Source organism: Sinohyriopsis cumingii, chromosome 7 (genome assembly GCF_028554795.1).
Source record: "Sinohyriopsis cumingii isolate HCF-2022 chromosome 7, ASM2855479v2, whole genome shotgun sequence".
NCBI classification, from domain to species: domain Eukaryota; kingdom Metazoa; phylum Mollusca; class Bivalvia; order Unionida; family Unionidae; genus Sinohyriopsis; species Sinohyriopsis cumingii.
In genome coordinates this window covers 34352532-34377110 of record NC_142967.1, presented here as the reverse complement: position 1 = coordinate 34377110, position 24579 = coordinate 34352532, and the positions used below count along the sequence as shown (strand labels likewise).

The window sequence follows — 24579 nt, the reverse complement described above, 5'->3', positions numbered from 1 at the left end:
TTTAGCAAATGTACAATTTTAGCATTTAAGTGACATAAAATTGTAGCTAATAACCAATGGCCAAAATGATAGCTTTTTGGTGTATTTTTGAATAACTACAAATAATTAGGAATGTTGTAGAAAAATTAATGACAATACACAAATAAAAACATTCCTTTAGAGTAATATTGAAAAGTTTATTCATTCACTTGTTGGAATTACATCTTAAAAATAACATGGTGCATGTGTACTGGATACTTCTTGTATCTATCCTTGGGTCCCAACTTTCAGAAGTCTCCTTCTGAGTGGATGTCATCATTTCTATCATACAAACATTCATACATATGTTTTTATCACATAATTTTAGCAAGCATAATATTTTCATGAATTTGTTTGCTTGCTAAATTCTCTCAAACAGTATATTTGGTCAAACAGTGATTTACAATTAATAATAAAGTAAGAAAAGTTTAATGACAATCTGTTATTAATATGTGGTATAACAAAAATGTATATAGATGCTAAATATTTGTCAGCTGTCAATTTTATCTTTTTACAAGTAATACAAGATACAGAAAATAGTAACGAGATCAACCACTAAACATTTTGTAGTTTTGGTTTTGCTGTTTGAAAATAAATTTAAAATATTTGTGATAAAGAAATTCAACTTGTTACACAGCCAAAGAAGTAAACATCATCTCTCCTCTCCCCTACACACATAAAGAGTGTTAGAATGAATACAGATTAATTCCATGACAACTTTACAATATTATTCACACTTGATCCATTTTAAGTCAGTCTCCATTAGCATGGTTTCTATCATCTTGGATAATGGAGAACTATCTGTATTTTAAATGCACTTACAACAACTTTGTTTTACAAGACATAAATTACCAACTGTAACTTTTGGCCACATTGCTTGGAAAAACTATTGCTGAACAACTTGTGGAGAAAATAAAACTTATCCAACTGAATATCAGTAATCAAATAAAAGTGCCATCCATGAACAGAATTTAATCCACAATTCCCATGTTTTTTTAAAAAAAATTGTCCAACTTGTCTTTGGGTTTGGCAATACTCAGCTTGGAGTACAATCCACATCTCCATCCTTACTGGCCTTCATCTTTCTAAACTCCTCTTGTAAAAGTTCTTCTAACTCTAATATTGGTTCCGGCTTTTGATACTGAAACAGTAAAAAAAAAGAAAAATAAGATTTGTTTCAATGTTTGAAAATTATATTTATTTTGAAATCTTTATATTATAATTTACCTAAACAAGTAATTCTAACCTACTTTAATGGATGGGGATCCTTCAACCCTTCTTGTGCAACTTGTTGCACTATAGGAGGAATGTCAAACTAGTGGCCCAAGGGCCACATGCTGCCCAGTCCTTCACATTGTGCGGCCCATGGCCATATAGGCAGCCTTTTTCAAAATATGTATTTTAATTCATACACATAATTAGTGATAAGGAACTGTTCTTGCTCATGCAGCCCATGACCTTAAACATTTTTATCTGTTTTGGCCCCCAGCCCAAAAAAGGCTGGATGCTCCAGCCCCTAGAAATGGTTTGTATACAATGCTTACATTTGATCAGGTTCCTTCAAGCCATCTTGTGTTACTTGCTGCCCCAGAGAAATGGTTTGATGTATAATTTGCACCTGATGGGGATCTTTAAACCAGTCATTGTGTTATCTGCTGTCCTAGAGAAATGGTTTCATGTACAGTGTTGACACTTGTTTCAATTAGTTAGGTTTATTCTGTTTTGTAGACAAGGCAGTTTATATAAACAAAGGCAATTTGATCAGTCAATGATGGAAGTTTTGCAATGGGTTCAACCTGTGACAATTTGCTCATTAAGACCTTAAATAGAGGAAACTGGCTGAAACAAGTGAGGTGTATCGAACAATAATTTACAATAACTGTACAAAATCAAGGTCTAAAACGATGGCAATCAGAAAAATCTAAGAGTTTGACAGAGCAAAGCTGCACACAAAACATGCCTGTAATCCAATGATTCCTTGTAATTTTAGGCTGCAAGAACCAAAATTATAAACAAATGTGTTATTGTTCCACTAAGAAATGATATTTAAACCTTAAACTGTCATAAAAATGTAGACATCTGAAAATTAAACCGAGCTAAAATTTCTTACACAAAATTAAGTTGAAACCCATCAATCTCATTAAAGGCTATCCTTTTCAGACCAAAGTGTTGAAAGACAGGAAAACAGGGGCCATAACTCATTTAAATTATTATGCTGAATGCTGGAAATCCCAATCATTTGAGGTCTTATTAATGTAAAACTGCATAATTAATGTGGGTGATGTCCAACAATTTTTGTAAAGTTATGCATTAGAAATTAGAGCTTTGGAGGATAAGCAATCAGGACCATAACTCCAGTAGCTGTTGTTGTTGTTGTAGGGTTTAATGCCATTTTTCAGCACAAGATAGGCTATACATGGCAGCCAGTATTATTGGCAGAGGAAGAACCTGGGAAAACCCTGGAAAGAACCACCAACCAACGAGAAGCTACTGGCAAGCTTTCTCACATACCCACATAGGCCTAACCCAAGACTTGACTCCATGCAGACAAAAGGTGAGATGGCAGTGATCTGTAATGGTGAGCTCATTAGACCACTCAGTCACTCAGAGACCCCCATAACTCCAGTAAATAATCCACAAAAAAGCTTAAAATTTAATTCATTAAAGGTAACAATAATGCAAATATGCTTGCAAAATTAAGTCGAGATTCTTTTTGATAAGTTATGCTGCAGAAACCATTTAATAATAATCAGGGACCATTACTCCAATACATCATGATCAAGAATGCTGAAAATTAAACCCATTCAAGGTCTCATCAATATAAATGTGCATGTTAAGTTTAGCTAAAATCCATTAATCCTTGGTAAAATTATGCAAAGAAAAATGAACAATGCAGAATAATGGGCTTTCAAATACCATTTGATAATTGTTGAAAAATTAAATGTTATGGAACACTGGAAATCAAATTCATCAAAATTACATCAATATAAAGCTTATGCAAAATCTGATTAAGTCCAATAACCTTTGGTAAAACTGTCATAGAAATCAAAGTGGTAGTGGGGGGGGGGCAGGCGACAATGAATGGCCATAACTCCTGTAAACGATATCATGGAATGTTTGAAATTATACTCATCCAAGGTATCCTCAGTACAATTCTGCATGTCCAGTTAAGCTGAAATCCAACAATCTTATGTAGAGCTATCAGGTGGAAACTAATGTTTAGCATGTCACACAATCAAGGGCAATAACTACTGTAAATGATGTTGTAGGATGCTGGTCAACCATGAATTTTACAGTATTTGCCAATTGTGAGGAAATTTTGTGCTAATGTAGGCCAGTGAATTCATAATAACATCTGCCAGATGTTAGGCAGCTTTGTGCTAATGTAGAATAGCCATGCCTTCACAGTAGGTGCAAATAGTGAGAAAGTTTTGTGCTAACAAAGACCACACAAGAGTCCTAGCATGATAAGGTCCAAACTTAAGGTATTTTCAGTATTTAACAGCTGTGAAGTTATTTTTGCTAAAAAAACATGGCCAGACAGGAGTCCCAGCCATGTTAAGGTGACAGTATATGCCAGCTGTGAGGTAACTTTGTGCTACAAAAAGGCCTGACAGGAGTCCTAGCATGTTGAGGTCCAAACTTAGGTATATATAGTATTTAACAGCTGTGAGGTAGCTTTCTGCTAAAAGGCCTGACTGAAGCCCTAGCATGTCAAGGTACAGGTAAATTCAGTATATGCCAGCTGTGAGGTAGCTTTGTGCTAGATAAGATGCATATCATGTCAAGGTGCAATCTTTAGGTACATACAGTATATGCCAGCTATGAGGTAGCTTTTTGTGTGCTAAAAATGGCCAAACTGGAGTCTTACAGTATTTAACAGCTATTCTAAAAAAGGCCAGACATAAGTCCTAGCATATCAAGGGGCAAATTTCAGATATATATATATATAAAAAATGTATTGCTAAAGAACAGTTCCTGTGCAAAAAGAACCAGATTCTACCCAAACAGTTTTAAATTTTAAAGCAGCCATAGCTGTAACCAATACTTACTGAAACTATGAGTGTGTTGTTAGCATAAGCAAATGAGAGATTTTGTGGTTCCAGGGCTAACTGGATTCTGTTCATATCTGGTATGCCAAACTTTTTGTAGTATCTGAAAAGTTCAAACAGAAGGATTCAAGATTCACATGTAATGAAATCTCTTAAATACTCTGCAAGCTTGAATTTCCAAAGAAACAATAGGTTTGGGAAATAAAAAAGTGCATGAGTGTGTGTGTGTGTGTGATTTAGATTTTTAACATAGATTTAAAAACAATTCAGTAATATTATGGTACGATCTCTGCAGTTTGTCAGTTTATAGTGATGTCTAGCACTGGGGCATCATGTGGCAGACATGTAACATGCTGTCTCACCCAGTCATTTTATCCTGACACCAAGCTGACCAGTCTTAAAACTAACCTCTTAATGCTGAGCGACAAGTGAGGCAGCTGTTAGTACCATTTTTTAAATTCTTTGGTTTGATCTTGCAACCTCCCACATCCAAGGCAAATGGGTATATATTATGTACTAAGCTGTAAGTGCTAAGACATGAGATAACGTCTCCTTAAGTTAGTGTATATTTTGTCTGATTTTAACCTTCAGCAATACAAATAACATTCTGACTTGTTACACATACATATATAACATCTGTATGTATTCTATACTTAATTTTCTTCAACACAACTAAATAAATTTGATATTTGCTAAATGTACAGAATATCTAACATCATTTGCATGTATTATATTTATTTTCAATTGATGAAATTTTAAATTTTGCCATTTCAGTTGGAAAAATTACAAAAGATGGTATGAAAGTCATTAAAAAATCATTTTTTCTTCACATTTGTCTTAGTCAGTTATTCTGGTACATAATTGGATTTATTATGCATGTAATTGCATTTATTTTGCATATAACTGCATTTTTCTTGCATGTATCATGGACTGCTCTGGTGGCCTAATGGTTAGGGCGTCAGCCTCGTATGCAGGTAGTCGCAGGTTCAAACCCTGACCAAGTTATACCATAGACTTATACAAATGGTACTAGCAGCTGCCTTGCTTGATGCTCAGCATTAAGAGGTTGGTGTTAGGACTAGTTGGCCTGGTGTCAGGATAATATGACTGGGTAGGACTTGATGCTACATGTCTGCGGCATGATTACCCAGTACTAGACATCACTATAATCTGTCACAATGCAGACATCATAGTGATATGAAAGACAAATTGTTAAAGTTACATTAACATTCCAAAACACACACATGCATGTATCATGCATGTATGACATCTATTTCACAAAAATGTCAATGTTATCATTTTTGCATGTAACTGCATTCATCTTGCAAAATCAAATCTATAGCTACAACACTTTCTAATTTTGCTATCATTAAAAGACCCCAACTAAAAATCACTCACTTTTTATTTGTGGTGCGTATGCTGATGTGTTTCTGATCATCATCAATGCTGACAATATAAGTCTCTTTTGGATATGGAAGGTTGCGTACTCGCCACTGAAATGCCGTTTTTGTGTCTTTCCTGGTAAATATTGGCTGAAAATATAAATGTCTTTTCAACGTGGTGGTCATCATTTTCATGCAGTGGACATTGTAAAAAGAAATAATGCACTAACAGGCCACCTTTTTTTTCACTAAATGACAACATTAAAACAACAATGCAGTAAACAAATTATATAAAACATTGTTGCAGTGACCTTTAACTTTCTTCCAATAAAGTAATTTAAAAAAATGCAAACAAGCTGTATGAATTACCTGTACTAAAAGAAATAGAACAAAAGTTGTTTATTCACCTGAAATAAAACAATCAAACTTGACACTACCCTAACCATCATTAAGATCTCTTGATCTGCCTGAGTAACCTTTTTCTCCACTCTCAGAAATTCATACCAATCAATTTGTATACATGTATACATACTATGATGTATATTATACATTCTGGCATGTCATCACTATGGAAAATACAAACACAAACATAAACACATACATGCATACATACATGTATGCATACATACATACATACATACATACATACATACAAACATGCATACATACATATACTCTGAGCATATTACACATTCTGGCATGTGAATTACACTTGTATACACATTATAAGCATATTACACTTTCTGGCATGTGAAATACATATACATATATACACACTATGAGCATAATACATATTCTGGAATGAGAATTACATATGTATGCACACTGTGAACATATTACACGTTATGGCATGTGAATTACACTTACGTACATACTATGAGCATATTACACATTCTGACATGTGAAGTACACATTTATACACACTATGAGCAAATTACACATTCTTGCATGTGATGTACATACACATATATACACAATATGAGTATATTACACATTCTGGAATGTGAATTACACATGTATGCACACTGAGCATATTACACATTCTGGCATGTGAATTAAACTTCTATACACACTGAACATATTACACATTCTGGCATGTGAAGTACACATGTATATACACTATGAAAATATTACACATTCTGGCATGTAAAGTACATACACATATATACAAACTATGAGCATATTACACATTCTGGCATGTGAATTACACTTGTATATGCACTAAGTGAGCACATTACACATTCTGGCATGTGAATCATGCTTGTATATGCACTAAGTGAGCACATTACACATTCTGGCATGTGAATCGCACTTGTATGCGCTCTAAGTGAGCACATTACACATTCTGGCATGTGAATCACGCTTGTATGCACACTAAGTGAGCACATTACACACTCTGGCATGTGGCATGTGAATCATGCTTGTATCAGGGCTCGAAATTAGCAGTAGTCCACTAGACCGAGGCTAGTAGATTTCCTGTCGGACTAGTAACTTTCATAATGTTGATAGTACAATGGGCTAGTAAGTTTCGTTTATCAACAGTCAGCGTTTGTTTATGCCATTCCCTAATAAAGACATGACTTCAGCATATGTTCTATATAATCAAACCAGTGACCATTGTAAACACAGTCATAAAATATTAGCATGAGAAGATGAAGTCAATTTCTGCCTTGGAAACGTGCGTTAGGAACCATCTGATTTTGTGTATTTCGCTTAATAGTGCCAATTATGGTCCCGTCATTAACAACGGAACTTTGGTAATTGATCATAATTAATTTGACAACGAATTAAATGAAAAATGACGTGGTGTCACACTTTATTCACTTGACCACAGTGACAAACTACCAGACGGTATACCACACAAAAGAACACAGCAAAAAATATTCAAAGAAATTAGTTTGCATGTTTGTTTGTGCAAGTTTATTTTTGGCTTGCTTGCCAAATGCTCGAACAGACACAAATGAGAAACTGCAAATATTGCATTTGCATCGAAATAATTATAAGAATTAGATCAATTTATTACAATTACGTTATTGACACATCCTTTCCATACAACTACCATTTCTATGATGATAAAATAGTTTTTATATTTTTTCCCTTACAAGAATGAACAAATAATTGAATACACATGAATATATCCAAGCAAAATGTCGTATATTTGTTGGGAATTAAAATCTCTGAGCATGGGCATCTAAGATTTGAAAATTTTCCAGCTTATTATTAATTTCAGCAATACAGTGAGGTCTGATTAATTAGAAATTACCAAACTTATGCTATTAATGATGAGACTGTAACTGGAGTTGTTAAATACAACGCACCGAGTCATATGGCTTTGTTTGATGGGAACACACCTTTTCCAAGTTGAAACTAACATATCTTTTGATGCTAACATTTTATAACAGTGTTTACAATAGTGACTGCTTTGATCCTGCAGAACATCCGCTGAAGTTGAGTCTTTATTAGGCAGAGGCCATTTAACTTTAGGGGACGCCGGGGCAAAGGCACGTGTTTTGAAACGTGTTTCTTGCTCTGACTTTCTGATGTTAAGGACACTGTCCCATTCCTTTTCTTACTTTAACTAGTTTGTATCAGCTATACTGTAACATCTCGTATTTCAACACGAGACACAATTCCTTCCTTATAAAACAGGCAAAATGTGGCATTTTATAGAAGGTGTTCAGCCACCGGAAGAAAACAAAAGTTGAATGAAAATGTCAGAAAAGACAAGAATAATTCTTATGATATGGAAAAGCATAATCGAACGTTTCAGAACACATGGACAAAAGACAGGGAATGGCTGAATTATGATAAGGAAAAGAACATTATGTGGTGTAACTGGTGTACGGAATTCACAAAAACAAACATAGAGAAAACATCCAGTTTTGTTGCCGGTTGTTCGAACTTTAAAATTGAATCAGTAAACTTATATGAAACCTGGATCCCTTTCTGGAAGTGGATCCAGATTATCTTGAGAAACAAGAAATGTGAATTGAGTGATTGATGATTTGAAGCAGGGTCTATACTTCTGTACTTCTACATTCAATATGATAATGCTATCTATGAAATAAAATTGTTGTTAATCTCAATACAAGTGTGTGACATTGTTTTGTGGACAGGACTAGTAAAGATTTGATAGGACTAGTAAATTTCTCAGTATACTAGTCCTTCTGGCTACAAAGAAATTTGTGTTAAATTCGAGCCCTGTTTTATACGCACTGAGTAAGCATATTACACATTCTTGCATTTGAATCATGCTTGTATATGCACTAAGTGAGCATATTACATATTCTGGTACGTAAATCATGCTTGTATATGCACTAAGTGAACACATTACACATTCTGGCATGTGAATCATGCTTGTATACACACTAAGTGAGCACATTACACATTCTGGCATGTGAATCATGCTTGTATACACACAGTGAGCACATTACACATTCTGGCATGTGAATTACTCTTGTATACACATTAAGTGAGCACATTACACATTCTGGCATGTGAATCATGCTTGTATACACACTAAGTGAGCACAATACACATTCTGGCATGTGAATTACTCTTGTATACACACTAAGTGAGCACATTACACATTCTGGCATGTGAACTATGCTTACATACACACTAAGTGAGCATATTACACATTCTGGCATGTGAATTACACTTACATACACACCAAATGAGCATATTACACATTCTGGCATGCTAATTACACTTACATACACACCAAGTGAGCATATTACACATTCTGGCATGTGAATTACACTTACATACACACTAAGTGAGCATGTTACACATTCTGGCATGTGAATTACACTTACATACACACTAAGTGAGCATATTACACATTCTGGCATGCTAATTACACTTACATACACACTAAGTGAGCATATTACACATTCTGGCATGCTAATTACACTTACACACTAAGTGAGCATATTACACATTCTGGCATGTCAATTACACTTACATACACACTAAGTGAGCATATTACACAGTATGGCATGTTAATTAGACTGATATACACACTAAGTGACACATTTGCACTCATTTAGGTCATATTTTAGCCCAAGCAGAGAAATCAACATGAATGGCTTAATCACCTGTCCTAGAGTAGACAGCTCTTGCTTGTATATTTCAATTTATATTTTCCCAATGTCTGGCAATGTATTAATTGAAAATATTGAAATGAATGCTTGAAATGGAACAATGACGATTATGTTGGTCCATTCTTTTTTCTGGGATTCAAATGCCAGACTTAAGTATTCAATGTCTGTGGATCAAAAACTGGTACTCAAATAAAATCTACATAAATGAAGATCTGGATGATACCTTTATGATCATAAATTTGTATTACGAGCAACATTATGACCATAAATTAGTATTACTTGTACCATTATGACCATACATTAGTTTTACTGGTACTATTATGACCATACATTAGTATTACTTGTACCATTATGACCATACATTAGTTTTACTGGTACCATTATGACCATACATTAGTATTACTTGTACCATTATGACCATACATTAGTATTACTAGTACCATTATGACCATACATTAGTATTGCTGGTACCATTATGACCATACATTAGTATTACTTCACCGTTTCCAGCATGTATTTGGCATTCATGATACAGCCTACTGTGGTTCAAGTCCTACTTGGTCAACAGGACACAAATTGTGTCTGCAAATGGAATACACTCCAACCCAGTTGATCTGTGTTGTGGTGTTCCACAGGGGTCTGTTCTTGGACCTGTTCTCTTCATTCTAAACACTCAGCCGCTCTCAAGTGTCATAGATCATCATCCAGTGTCTCACTAATTGTACGCTGATGACATCCAAATATACAAATTTAGCCACCCAACTGAAAGTTGATACTATGATCCAAGGTGTAGAGAGGTGCATTTCTGATGTGAAATCATGGATGACATGCAACAAGCTGCAGATGAATGATGATAAAACTGAGGCTATTCTGATTACAACATAAAGACTTTCTCATTCACATCCTTTACCTCAAACAATAAATATCAGCAACACCAACATTAAATTCACACAATCAGTACGAAACCTAGATATTACTCTGGACAGTACTCTCACACTGCACCAAAATGTCATGAACATATGCAAGGCTGCATATCTAGAGCTGAGACGCATCAGCTCCATTTGCAAATATCTTTCAGTTGATGCCACTTAAACACTTGTGTGTTGATTAGTACTGTCAAGACTTGACTATTGTAACTCAATTCTGTCTGTTTCATCTCAATATCTACTCCAGAAACTTCAAAAAGTTCAAAACAAAGCTGCTCGGATCATACTTAGAGTACCATGATTAGAGCACACCTCCCCCTGCTCTGTACCCTACACTGGCTATCCATTTGATCCAGAATCAAACACAAAATTTGTTCTCTGTGCTACGTTTCATTGACAGACTCTAGCCCAACATACCTATCTGACCTCACCCATGTGTACACACCAGCAAGATACTTACGCTCCTCTTCTGACAATCGTATACTCATTATTCCCACTATGAAAACAAAGTCATATGGACAGCATTCTTTTGCATACCAGGGCCCAGTAACGAGGAATGAACTGCCCACTGAACTTAGACACAAAGACACAGTGATCCCATTCAAGAGTGCTCTCAAAACTCACTTATTTTGACTGCAAAAATATACAAAGTCCTCATTATTATTATTATCATTACTTGTACCATTATGACCATACACTAGTTTTACTTGTACCATTATGACCGTACATTAGTATTATTAGTACCATTATGACCATACATTAGTATTACTTGTACCATTATGACCATACGTTAGTATTACTGGTACCATTATGACCATACATTAGCATTACTTGTACCACTGAGATGAATCTATTGTCAAAGTGAATAACTCTCCTGAAAATAGTGTCAACATGATGATGATGACCATACACTGTACTAAGTTTCATGGTAATTCACTAAAAACTGCAAGAGTAGTTGCACTGACAATCTTCTGTTGTCAAATGTATCCTCTAAGTTCATAAGAGCAATAACTCTTACAAAATTCATATCAGCACAAAGATTTGTAAGTATGTACATATTTTGATGCTGACCATAATATGTAACAGGTTTCATGGCAAGCCATTAAGAATTACATGACAAACTGTGGAACTAGTTGTGCTATAAAGACTGTGTTATATGCGGCATTAAGTTTTAAACATACAAGATAAAAGGGCAATAACTCTAACAAAGACTGAGGAAGCAATGTGATTTGTTGACATGTGCATCATGAGATAGTTGTGCTAACAAGATTGTGTCAAACAATGCATTAAGCTGTAAGATAGTAAGGGCAATAACCCTAACAAAAATTGCATGCACAATACATGATTGTGAACCTCAAGCAATGAAGCTCAATTACAGCATTATTACTTCATCACGAACCTCAAGCAATAAAGTTCAAGTATTAATGCTGTAACTGAACTTTACTGTTGTGGTTCACAATCAGGAAACAATAATGTAAATGAATTACATTACTTTAGGTTCACAATCAAGTATAAATGCTGTAACTGAGGTTCACAATTAAGTACTGATGCTGTACCTGAATTAACTGTACCTGAATTACATTACTTGAGGTTCACAATCAAGTATTGATGCAAGAAATTAATTGCATTGCTTGAGTTCAAAATCAATTATGGATGCTATAACTTATTTACGTTGCTTGATGTTTCCATTAATCCTTCTGACTCCAGATTTCTAACCATCAGTTCCTCACCCACTTCAAACTCCCACTTCCCAATACCTCCTATTGTTCCTTTTCTTCGCCATTTACGGACTGCAAAATAAAACACATAGAGATTACTTTGCTTAAGTTATACTGTCTTATATAATTAGCACTGACTCTCAAATGTACAAATGTATATTTACCTGACATGTACAGCTGAACATTTATTTTGGCTTATGTTGTTGTATTTTAACTGACATGTACCACATAACTGCTTTGATATTTACAGCCGTATACTTTTTCTGACATACACAGCTTATATTTGGTAGCATGTATAGCTGTAATTTTGATGTCATGTATAGCTGTATATTTGCTTTGACATGTACAGCTGTGTTTGCTCTGACATGTGCTATACATATTGCTGGGTCAGAGAATGGTCAGACATTGGAACCCATCTGCAGAAGACATGTTGTACATATGGCTGTTACATGCACACATGTATATTTGTTCTGACATGTAGAGCCGCTAAGTATTTAACTTTATCATTTAATTGTTCAAAAGATATGTAGAAACATTATAAACAAACTGTTAAATGACTCAAGACTACAGGAAGGCCTGCTATAATAATTTCTTATGACATAACAACACCACACTTTAACTTATGAGTGTACAGAAAGGCCTGCTATGTCTTATGACAACATAACATCACACTTATGACTGAAAAGAAAGCCCTATTATGTCTTATAACAATATAACATGACACTTATGACTGTACAGAAAGGCCTATTATGTCTTATGACAATATGACATCACACTTGTGAGTGTACAGACAGACCTATTGTGTCTTATGACAGTAGAACATCACACATATGACTGTATAGAAAGCCATATTATGTCTTATAACAATATAACATGACACTTATGACTGTACAGAAAGGTCTGCTATGTCTAATACAATTATGTTTGCTAGAAAAGGTATTGATATGTTAACGTATCTATATCTTTGCAGATCGATCATAATTTTCAGTGCTTTGTACAAGCAACAGCTACTGGATTGCACAAGTTGCCTCCCTTAGCATGTAATAACAACTAACCAGGTAACCAACAGAGTGTAACATCAGTGCATTGTACATCTGCTGAAAATGGAGGAGGCAACTGACTTCAAATGGATACTTTGTAAATTTAACATCAAAAGTATGACTATGTACCAAGTAGAAGCCATTACATGTGTATTTAGGAAAGGATAGATTTGTGCAAACATGGACTGGCAGTGGTAAATTGCTTATTTATGAGTCCATTCCAGTTGTGTGCTCTCCTTGTCATAATCATGTAAGAACTGTGTTCGAATTTGAACCACCTGATCTTGATTTGATGTGGTGGCTTGCTGCTTGCATCCAATGAAATTCACAGCCATTAAGCACCAAAATATAGGATCGATCTGCCAAGCTTTATCATTATATCATATCAGAACCTTGGCTAGCGAAGACATATGACAACATCATACTTATGACTGCACAGAAAGGCCTGCTTTGTCTTATGACAACACAAAACCACACTTATGACTGTACAGAAAGACCCATTGTGTCTTATAACAATATAACATGACATTCATGACTGTACAGAAAGGTCTGCTATGTTTATGACAATATAACACCACTCTTATGACTGTACAGAAAGGCCTACTGTGTCTTACAACATGAGACTTATGACTGTACAGAAAGGCCTGCTATGTCTTATGACAATATAACATGACACTTATGACTGTATAGAAAGGCATATTGTGTCTTAAAACAATATAACATGACACTTATGACTGTACAGAAAGGCATATTGTGTCTTAAAACAATATAACATGAGGCTGATGACTGTACATAAAGGCCTGTTATGTCTTATGACAATATAACACCACACTTATGACTAAACAGAAATGCCTATTGTATTTTACAACAATATAACATGACACTTATGACTGTACAGAAAGGCATATTGTGTCTTAAAACAATATAACATGAGGCTGATGACTGTACATAAAGGCCTGTTATGTCTTATGACAATATAACACCACACTTATGACTAAATAGAAATGCCTATTGTATTTTACAACAATATCAAATGATACTTATGACTGTACAGAAAGGTCTGTTATGTCTTATGACATATAATGCGGTTACCACACTTAATATACCTGTCAACCCCTTGAGATGAAAACCTGTACTCCATACCAATAAAGACCTTACATGAAAAAATGTATATAAGATCAACAGTTTTAAAACAACAAATGCCATAAACGAACTAATTTTACACATATTCACATAATTATTTACATCTCCAAAACTTTATTTTATTGTTTTGATTTTGAGTGTGTTGTAACACACAAACATTATTATATGCAATACATGCACACTTTGCACTTTTCACAATGTAATCAAGGTTTTAAAGTCTATGCAGTTGGTGTCAATGTTTATTTTACACTGTAAAAATGATGTTAGTGTGTCTGCATTCAAGGACTTCCTATAATCTGTGTGCATTTTTTTCGTCATAGAAAAGATCTCTCAGTCTACATTGTTGTGAGGCAAGTTAAGTAGTCACTGAATAATTAACTTCAGATTTGGGAAGTGGATGCCACCAGTACTAACTGTCTGGCTGATAATATCCAGCCATTAGCTACAAAAGCTCCTTTCCTGGTGATCGTCTGTTAATACAGGCACACACTCGCCAGGCAGCATGCAATAATCCTCAAACTCATCTTTAAGTGCTTCATGATCCATGTGTAGAGCAACTCAAAAACAGAAGTTTCGCTACTAGTAAAAAAAGACATGTGCAAAGTATTTTGAAAAACAAACTTTCAAATTGTAATATTAACTTCTTTGGATTTATCATGGTCTCATTATTACATATTTATATTTTCCCCCCATAAACCCTTAGTCCTACAATGTAAGACCTCGACCTGACATTTATTGTTTGCGCATCGAGGTCATACTGCCCAATAACAGTGCTGTGTAGCCTGTTCCGATGTTGATTAACATCAGAAGAATAAGTCAAATTTTCAGGAATATCTCACACACTTGGCATCCCATATCAGCACTTTTCTACAAATAAAAGTTACAATATTTGAGTCAGGCTTTACTTACACTGATGTCTTTTTTCTAATAAATTTAAATTTCCACACAAGCAAATGGACATGTTTTTAAGTTCCGCTGGCCTACATTTCAGTTGGCTGGAATACGATTGAAGCCGGAATTGGTTAAAAGGATCATAAGAATCCTGAACAAAACGAAGCTATCTAAACGCTTTCTTCAATATTAATATATTTTTATTTGTTTCATTAAAGAAGGTTATTTCAACTTAACCCAATTTTGGCATTCCTGGCTTCCATTACATTCCAAAGCATATCCGAGTTATCCCCATGTTGCTTGTGCATAACTCAAGAAGATTCTGGATCGTGCTCAATTTAAAAAAAAAATTATGTCCAGACTTCTGGAATTAACCCAAATTTTTATTTTTTATTTTTAAAACAAAAAAAAAGAATTTTTATAAGAAAAAAAAAATGTACAAAATAGTTGTATGGATATACACTGACGAAAATGAAAAACCTGTACAAATTACAGGTAACCCATACAAGATGACAGGTATGCACTTATGACTGGTCAGAAAGGCCTGCTATGTACAATATAATACCAAACTTACCAACAAGTTCATCATTCCTAAGGTCATACTCTTCTGCCAACTCAGTCCCATCTGAAAGTGTGAAATGAATCTTTCTTCTCCCTATAGTTTAAAAAAAGCAAAACAAAAATGATAAGTCAATTACTGATTAAGGTTATTTAAAAAGCAAGTATTTGGTTTACTATTTTTATACCTAAAGTGAAACTTCTCAAGACAAAAACCTTCTAGACCAAATTAAAACTTTAGTTTTTAAGGTTAAATACAGTTAATTTTATTCAAGGAAGAGAAATCTGTGACCAGAAAAATGTTGAAATTTAAAGCAGTCTTTTAAGTTACAGAGTGGCTAGATTAGGGAAATTAATCTGTACAGGAAGCCAGGTCAGAGAGAGGCCAGACACTGAAAACCCAACTTCAGAAGAAACTGGGCAAGAGAGTGACCAGATTAGGGAAACTGATCTGCACAGGAAGCTGGGTCAGAGAGTGACCAGACATTGGAATCCCATCTTCAGAAGAAGCTAGGCTAGAGTGAAGTCAGATTTGGGAGATCCATCTACACATGAAGCCAGGTCAAAAAGTGACCAGACAGTGGAAACCCATCTGCATAATAAGCTGGGGTAGAGATTGGCCAGATTAGGGAAACTCATCTGCAAAGGAAGCTGGGTTCTCTGCAAAGGAAACTGGGTTCGATAGTGGTCAGATGGGCCCCTAGGTGGCAGAGTGGTCCAAAGTGCTTGCCCTTAACAATTACTTCCATCCCACCTCTGTCTGTGTGGGTTCAAGTCTCATTCTTGGCCATTATGGGTATGTGAGAAAGCTGCCAGTAGCTCTCTGCTGGTTGGTGGTTCTTACTGGGGTTTACCCAGGTTCTTCCTCCACCTTATACTGGCCACTATATATAGCCTATCTTGCAATGAGGAATTGGCATTTAACCCAACACAAAAAAAGCAACAAAAAGTGGTCGAGAGGAATGTGAATTAGAAATTGGCTAGATTAGGGAAATCAGTCTGGCAAAGAAGGTGGAGTAGAGAGAAGTCAGATTAGGGAAACCAGTCTGCAGAGGAAACTGGATTAGAGAGTGGCCAAATCAGGGAAACCAGCTTGCAGAGTGTATATTTAATTTGTATTGTTGTTAGGTTTTCTTTCTCCATAATTATATGCTATGGATAACCGTATTTTGGACCTGACCTAATCCAAAATCAAGTTCATGTTGCCTCTGACTAAAGCCACTGATGTTGTTTTGATTTTGGTAAACAAATAAGACATAGCTACCATTTTTCCTATGACTATGGATAAAGTAGTCAGATTATTTGTAATTCAAGCATATTTATCTTAGTCTGGAACAATGGAATTCCCCCAAAGAATAATATGTTGTACCTGATGTTTACAAGTCTTTATTATAATTTTAGTAAGATTTTATCTTGTAAACAATCCAGAATGTTCTAGAATGGAAAATTCCACTAAAATAGACCTAGTATTTTCAGACAATGCTTATTCTGACCTAAATCAAGTAGAGTGGTTAATAATCTTGTTCATTTGAGAAATTAATGATTTATGTTATAACATCTGAAGCAGAAATCATTTGTATTGTTGTATTCAGGTTTTGATTTGGGTGGAATTATTTATTCAATTATCCTCTGTAATTAAAAAATGCTCAGTACTACTTTTGGGCAGAAATATTAATTAGAACTATTGTGAATTCAGATAGGGATATCATGGATTATATTATTGTGACACGACTGCGCTCAAAGACCAAAGTGAGAGCTGTGCTCATCAGGGAGATGATGCAGCTCTTGTGACCCACACCGAGGAAGCCCTCCAGAGACTGGGAGACTGTTTTGCTGATGCCTGCATGCAGTTTGGTCTCACCATCAGCTTGGAAAAAACAAATGTCAGTGTGCAAGATACCACCATTGCCCCTTCCATCAAAATCAATGGTGTCACCCTGGAAGCAGTCAACAACTTTACCTACCTAGGGTCAACCATCAGCAACACTCTCTCGATTGATATGGAGCTGGACAGAAGGCTTGGAAAGGCAAACACCATCATGGCTCGATTAACGAAGAGGGTGTGGGAAAACAACGTGCTGACAGAGCACACCAAGGTCCGAGTCTACCAGGCCTGCGTTCTCAGCACCCTTCTATATGGAAGTGAGACCTGGAGTACCTACATAAGGCAAGAATGCCGGCTCAACTCCTTCCATATACGGTGCCTAAAATGCATCCTGAAAATCAGCTGGCAAGACCGTGTTCCACACAGTGAGATCCTGCAGCGTACAAGTACCCCCAGCATGTACTCCCTGCTGAGCAAATGCCGCCTTCGATGGCTGGGACACATCTGACGCATGGAGGATGGAAGGCTGCCAAAGGACATCCTATATGGACAGCTGGCCACTGGCATGAGAAGAGTCAGATGCCTCTCACTCCATTTCAAGGATGTATGCAAGAGGGACATGAAGGCATGCAATGTTTCACCCGATGGCTGGGAAGAGCTGGCCGAGGACCGAGACACCTGGAGACTGACGGTAAACAATGGCATATCAGTCGCTGATGCAAGGAGAGGCCAGTTGGCGACAGAGAAACGTAAGAGAAAGAAGAACGCGGCAGCAACCACAGTAACGCAGACTTCCCAGTATGTCTGCATCAACTGCAATTGGGACTGTCACTCACGTATACGCCTGCACAGCCACAGCAGACAATGCCAACAGAGACAGACAACACCCCAAGGGTGCTATTCACATGGTCTTTCGAGACTGAGTCACCAATAATGATGATGATATATATATATATATATATATATATATATATATATATATATATATATATATATATATATATATATATATACATATACATACATACTTTCATTACATTAAAATTCACTTAAAGTAAAATAAAAATTATTTTGGAAATGTATGCTAAAAGAAAAATTAATCATTCTCCATTTCTATGAAATTAAGTTTTTAAAATGTAAGAATATTTTTTTTTTAAAAACATACCATATATTTCTTATTTTGTCTATTTTCTATGAGGATTATAGATTCTCGTTAGTTTGGAGTAATTCAGTGATAAATTGAAAAGGTCTTTGATTATTCACAGGATGTTCTGGAAAATCCTGCAGATTAATAAAAAACCTAATGCCATCAAAATCACAAATGGTATACACTACTGTCATTGTTTCTCATTAATCATTAATGATTAACTAGTATGTGCAACAGTATATTTGCACAAAATTTAGATATGCATCAGTGAAATAAGTTTATCAATTAGTGTTTCTCTCAAGCAATACATATGCAGATATAACACTTTTTCTACATCCATGTATTTTGGAATGATCTCTCAATCAGCTAACATGCAAACTTGGTCTTTATACATTCTAAAATCATCACGTTTAGACATCAATTTAAAGTATTATGTGCTTCTACATCAATATATTTAACAATTACTCAGTGGAACGGACACAATATTCACAAGAGTGAAAATAAAAAAAATAGTGAAAAATGTACAGTCAACCCTTTGTTTTAATGCACCAGGATCATTCATAAAGCCAATAACAATTTAAACGCAGCTGTGGATCCTAAAGGAAAAATATAAGTTCCAATTCGCTTAGCACAAAAGACTTCTGAAAATAGTCAAAGAAAAATCCAATATTGCTTATTTGTAATAACAGTACTGTGTAGTGTTTTCCGAGGTAGACTAACATCAGAATGAGAAATACAAGTTCAGGAATATCACACACACTTGGCAGCCCATATTGATGCTGTTCTACAAATTCAAGTCATACTGCCTTAGATGGACTTTACTTACTCTGATGTCTTGATTTTAATAAATTCAAATTCTCACATAAGCAAATGGAGATGTTTTCTGGTTCCGTTAACCTAAATTTCAATTGACTGAATGCAACGGAAGCCAGGAATGCCAAAATCGGATTCAGCTGAGGTATGTTTCTTTAATGAAACAAATAAAAAGATATTAAAACTTAATAAAGTTGTTTAATAGCTTTATTTCATTCAAGATACATATCATCCTTTTAAATAATTTTGGCATTGCCTGCTTGCATTGCATTCTAGCCAACTAAATTGTTGGTCAATGGAACTTGGAAACGCATTAAGACAGCGACCAAAAGAACACAAATATCTGGAGGTGTCTTACACTGTAGAACTAATATTATGCCATGTTTCTTATTTAATCATAAAAGACACATACGATGGTTACCACCATGTCGGCTAATTCTGCGCATCTGGTAATTCTGCGCAATGAGATGTCAGTTCTCTAAACAATGAATCACATGTTATTTTTGTTACAAAATTTATTTATATTATGAAAGAACAATCATACTTTAATTAAGGAAAGTGATATTCATAAAGTATACAAAAATATCCCGCATTTCGACTCGAAATGCATATGAAAATGTGATTTCTAAATGTCAACATGAAGATGCACTCCATGACCTTCCTGAACTGGTAACCCAGAAAATCTGATTTACTATGTATATTTTAGAATCATACAAATAAATACATTATATAAAAGATGGAAATGTACATTGCATTTTAATCCAAGTTTCCAATTTTGCAAGAAATTGTCCCACACGTACAAAATCGTCTGTTACCCAACATGTCAACTTGCCGCTAGAACATAAATTCTCAAGACATTCCCCAGTGTATAGTCTGTTTCTAAATTCTTTAGTAATTTTTTGCCATCAACAAGATGTTGTAAACATATTGCATCCTATTCTTTGTTGTTTTTCTTCCACATAATAGCTTATTTTTTATCAAATGTTGAACTTTACTAATTTTTTTACAAGATCGGCTTAGTTTGCTTAATATCTCTTGCCATTTATTGTTACATTGAATTTTGTAAAACTAGCTAAAAACCTGACCTAATTACTTGACTAAATTGCTGACAGAAACAGTCCAAGGTAATGTATTTCATTTATATAGCCCAATGGATAAACATTACATCTTTTCAATGCTGTGCGCAGAATAGGTGGACATATCGCAAGTCAGGAAAACATGGGGGTGGTATCTCTTGTATCCAAAATTAATATTATTTTGAACAGAATATTCTGATGAGAACTGCCTCTTTTCAAAGGGTAAGCATCGCTGTATTTTAGTTTGGTCAATCGGTCAAATTCAGTATGCGCTTTGCTTCAATATTGTAGAAGGAAACCTTAAATGCGCAGAAATGCCAGACAGCATTGTAGTTTGTTACTAAATTCTTTAATAATTTTTCCTCATCAGCAAGACGTCATAAACACATTACTTACATCTTAATCATTCTTGTTTCTCTTCCACATAATAAATTATTTTCTTATAAAATGTTGAACTTTACTTTTTTACAAGATCGGTTTTGTTTGCTTAATATATCTTGCCATTTATTGGCATTATTACGATGAATTTTGTAAAACTAGCTATAAACCTGACCTAATTACTCGACTGAAATGCTGATAGAAGCAGTCCAAAGTAAAGCATTTCATTTCTATTGCCCAATTAATAAATATTGCATCTTTTCAACATTGTGCGCAGAATAGGCCAACATATCATGAGTCAGGAAAATACGAAGGCGGTATCCCCTGTGTCAAAAATTAATATTATTTTGAACAAAATATTCTGGTGACAATTGCCTCTTTTCAAATGGTAAATGATAAACATTGCTGTATTTTATTTTTGTCAATCGGTTGAATTCAGTATGCGCCTAGTCCTACATGTAAGACCTAACGTTGATATTTATGTTGTGGGCATCAAGGTCTTACAGCCTAACCAACGGCACTGTGTAGCATGTTTTGATGTCAACTAACATCATTACGAAAGTCAACTTTTCTGGAATATTTCACACAACTGGCAACTAAAATAACCTGTTTCTACAAAATAAAGTCATAATGTTTTAGTCAGACTTTACTTACTCTGATGTCTTTTCTCTAATAAATTCCAATTCTCACAAAAGAAATGGACCTATTTTTAAGTTTATTGGAATATATTTCAGTTGGCTGGAAAGTGATGAAAGCTGGGAATGCCAAAATCAGGTTAAGTTGAAATATTATTCTTTAACGAAACAAATAAAAATATATTATGCCTATTGGAACTGTAAGCAATGGTTCGTTTTATTCAAAAAACTTATCCCCATCATGTAACTACTTGAACTTACTTCGGCATACCTTAACTACTGCTGCATTGCAACAAATTCAAATGTATGTCAACAGAACGTGAAAATGCGTCCATTTGCTAGTATCATATTTTTCATTCCACTAGGATAAAGACAGCACAGTAAGTATATTAATTACACATACATTAGTGCAAAAGTGTTGATATAGGCTGCCAAGTGTGTGAGATGTTCCAGAAACTTTGATTACTCATTCCGATGTCAACGACATCAGAACACGCTATACAAGGCCATTATTTGGATAGTAAGACATAACACCTAAACAAAATCAACATGTGCTATGTCTTACATGCAGGACTAGTATGCGCTTTGCTTCAAAATTGCAGACGGAAATCTTATGTGTGCAGAAATGCCTAAGAGCATTGTTTTAAGTAATAATTTCAAAAATGTGGTGCGCATAACAAAAAAGACCGAGTCTGACACTGCATGGAAAATGGCAGTCCTTGTAAGTGAGACATCAATCAGATTTCATTACTAAAAATACACCTTCTCAGGTAGCTACGATGTCGTAGTCTCAACTTGATTTGTTGTGGTTGAGGCTACGAACTGATACCATATCATGTAATGGAGCAAAAAAAATCATCACTAAAGTCAGAAAAACAAACAGTGTAGAAATCAACTACATAAGTATAATCATGTTGTGAAAGAAGTTTGACTTATTTTGACTTTATTAAGCCCTTACACGATAAAATAAATTGGCATGGTTACTCTAACCTTATCCTGTCCACCATGACAGTCAACGCGAGACTCTCGCCATGACCCCTTTTCTACGTAAGGCTTGCCAGAACATATTTTGGATATTCTACACTATATTATTATCAATCAAGTGCGAATAATCGCTTCTTGGTTGAATTTCAAAGTTGCCGATAAACCGTATTTACTTTTAATGCGCAGATTTTCTGACCCAAACGGCGCCAAATTTTTGCTACGATTTGTTTACATTTCCAAATAAGGCATCAATGTCCTAATATGGCACACAAACAAACGAGGCTGAGAACGGAAGTAATCATTATTTGAAATAACATGGCGGACGATCTAAACGAAAATATCGGCTGAAAAAAGTAAACGAGATTTTACAACTATTTCTAAAATGATTTTCGATACTTCCGGTATTAAATAAGAGGACTACTCTATTTATTGGATTATATGCAAGGAATGTGTTTAAAGTGTTATTATTAGGCTAAAAGAGCGCCGGGTGTGATTCACACCCGGCTTGCTCCATTAACACGTATATGCTCATGTTAGTGCCCTGTCCACGAGGTACGAGTAAGGGTACTAATATTAGTACTATTTCTCAGGCAGCTTGAAACAAGTGTAGACAAGACCAGCTTGTATCAAGGATTCAATGAACGCTTCAAAACAAACTCTTTCACATTGGCTTGTCCGCCGATTAGGAATTTTTTTATACTCAGAAATAACATTTTTATCGCTCTTGTCTGGCTTACCATTTTGTACTAAGCATGTTTTCTGTGCGCTTCGCAAGTTTTCAACCCACAAGGATGCCATATTGTTTAGTAGATACACAAACTTTTTCAGGACTTCTATACTAAAGAAGTGCCATTAGTTACCTCCCTTGAAATGTATTCCTAGCTGTCGATATGTTCACTCGCCTTTTTTTTTTTCATCTATAGCAGAAAATCCGACCATTTAACTCGTAAACTCTTAAACTGGAGCGCTGTTATGAGAATTAAATATTTTTATTTCATTATTAATTCACAGATGAAAAAATGGTCTTGAAAATCAGCTGTTCCGTTTTTTAGTGCCGTTTTCGTGATGTTTGTGCTTGTTGCCTGTTTTCATCTTCGTTATTGTGTTCATTATGTATTGGCTGTTAATTTCGTATGTGTTTCTTCATCTCCTTGTTTTGGAAACGAGAACAATTAGGCTATTTCTCAGCTGTCTTCCTCCACTGTTTTTGAACAAACCGCCATCACGTGATACTCGCCAGTCAACCCGTTTATGCTACGATGGACCCTCATTAATTGCTTTAAATGATCACTCCTTGGCTCTCCACGCTACATTGTGCTCTAGACTAAACGAACTGGGACTACATTCGTCATTACCTAAATGTAAACAGAAGCGAAAAAAGAAACGTTGTTTCAAAGCTGGCCGGCGTAGAACAGGAAGAAGAATCCCAGTTGCCTCCCTTATTTCGGCTCAACAATGTAAAAAAATTTCGACCGTTAATTTAGGTAACCTAATTCAAATCCCTATTAATTCGTCAACCTTTGTGTCAACTATCCAAGAAATACCTCTACGCATTGCATTATTCAATGCCCAGTCCATAGGACCACCGGAAAAGCGCATAGAAATAGTTAATTTTATCAACGACCAAAATGTTGACATATTTTTCCTGACAGAAACAGGGCTAAAAACATCAGGCGATGAACCCAAATGTGCGGATCTAACACCCACTGGTTACTCCATCAAGTCGTTCACCCGTAATTCTCGCGGAGGTGGAATTGCTGTCATCACAAAGAACTCCATGATAAAACGTCTTAACTACACCACAACATTCAATGTCGACCACACAGCGTTTGAACTAGTCCAAACCACACTCACACTGGAGCAAAAGGTCAGTCCATTTTTTCTGCC

The 24579-nt window shown here is 35.3% G+C and overlaps 1 protein-coding gene across 1 annotated transcript; it reads right to left on the bottom strand.

Moving 5' to 3' along the window:
• Positions 1-162: 162 nt before the first annotated feature.
• LOC149795005 (protein DPCD-like) lies at positions 163-23535 on the bottom strand. Its single transcript, XM_089964666.1, has 6 exons — positions 23430-23535; positions 15851-15931; positions 12156-12274; positions 5469-5602; positions 4071-4173; positions 163-1159 (listed from the first exon to the last, which is right to left on the bottom strand). Exons 1-6 carry the CDS (start codon positions 23488-23490, stop codon positions 1055-1057), a joined length of 603 nt encoding a protein of 200 aa, XP_089820792.1. The 5' UTR covers positions 23491-23535; the 3' UTR covers positions 163-1054.
• Between the last annotated feature and the right edge of the window lie 1044 nt (positions 23536-24579).

Coding starts and splice junctions, on each gene's coding strand:
- LOC149795005 (XM_089964666.1), bottom strand. CDS start 23,490: ATGGCATCCTTGTGGGTTGAAAACTTGCGAAGCGCACAGAAAACATGC. Junction 12,275..15,850: donor TAGGAATGATGAACTTGTTG/GTAAGTTTGGTA, acceptor TTTATTTTGCAG/TCCGTAAATGGCGAAGAAAA. Junction 5,603..12,155: donor TAATGGAAACATCAAGCAAC/GTAAATAAGTTA, acceptor TTATATTTTCAG/CCAATATTTACCAGGAAAGA.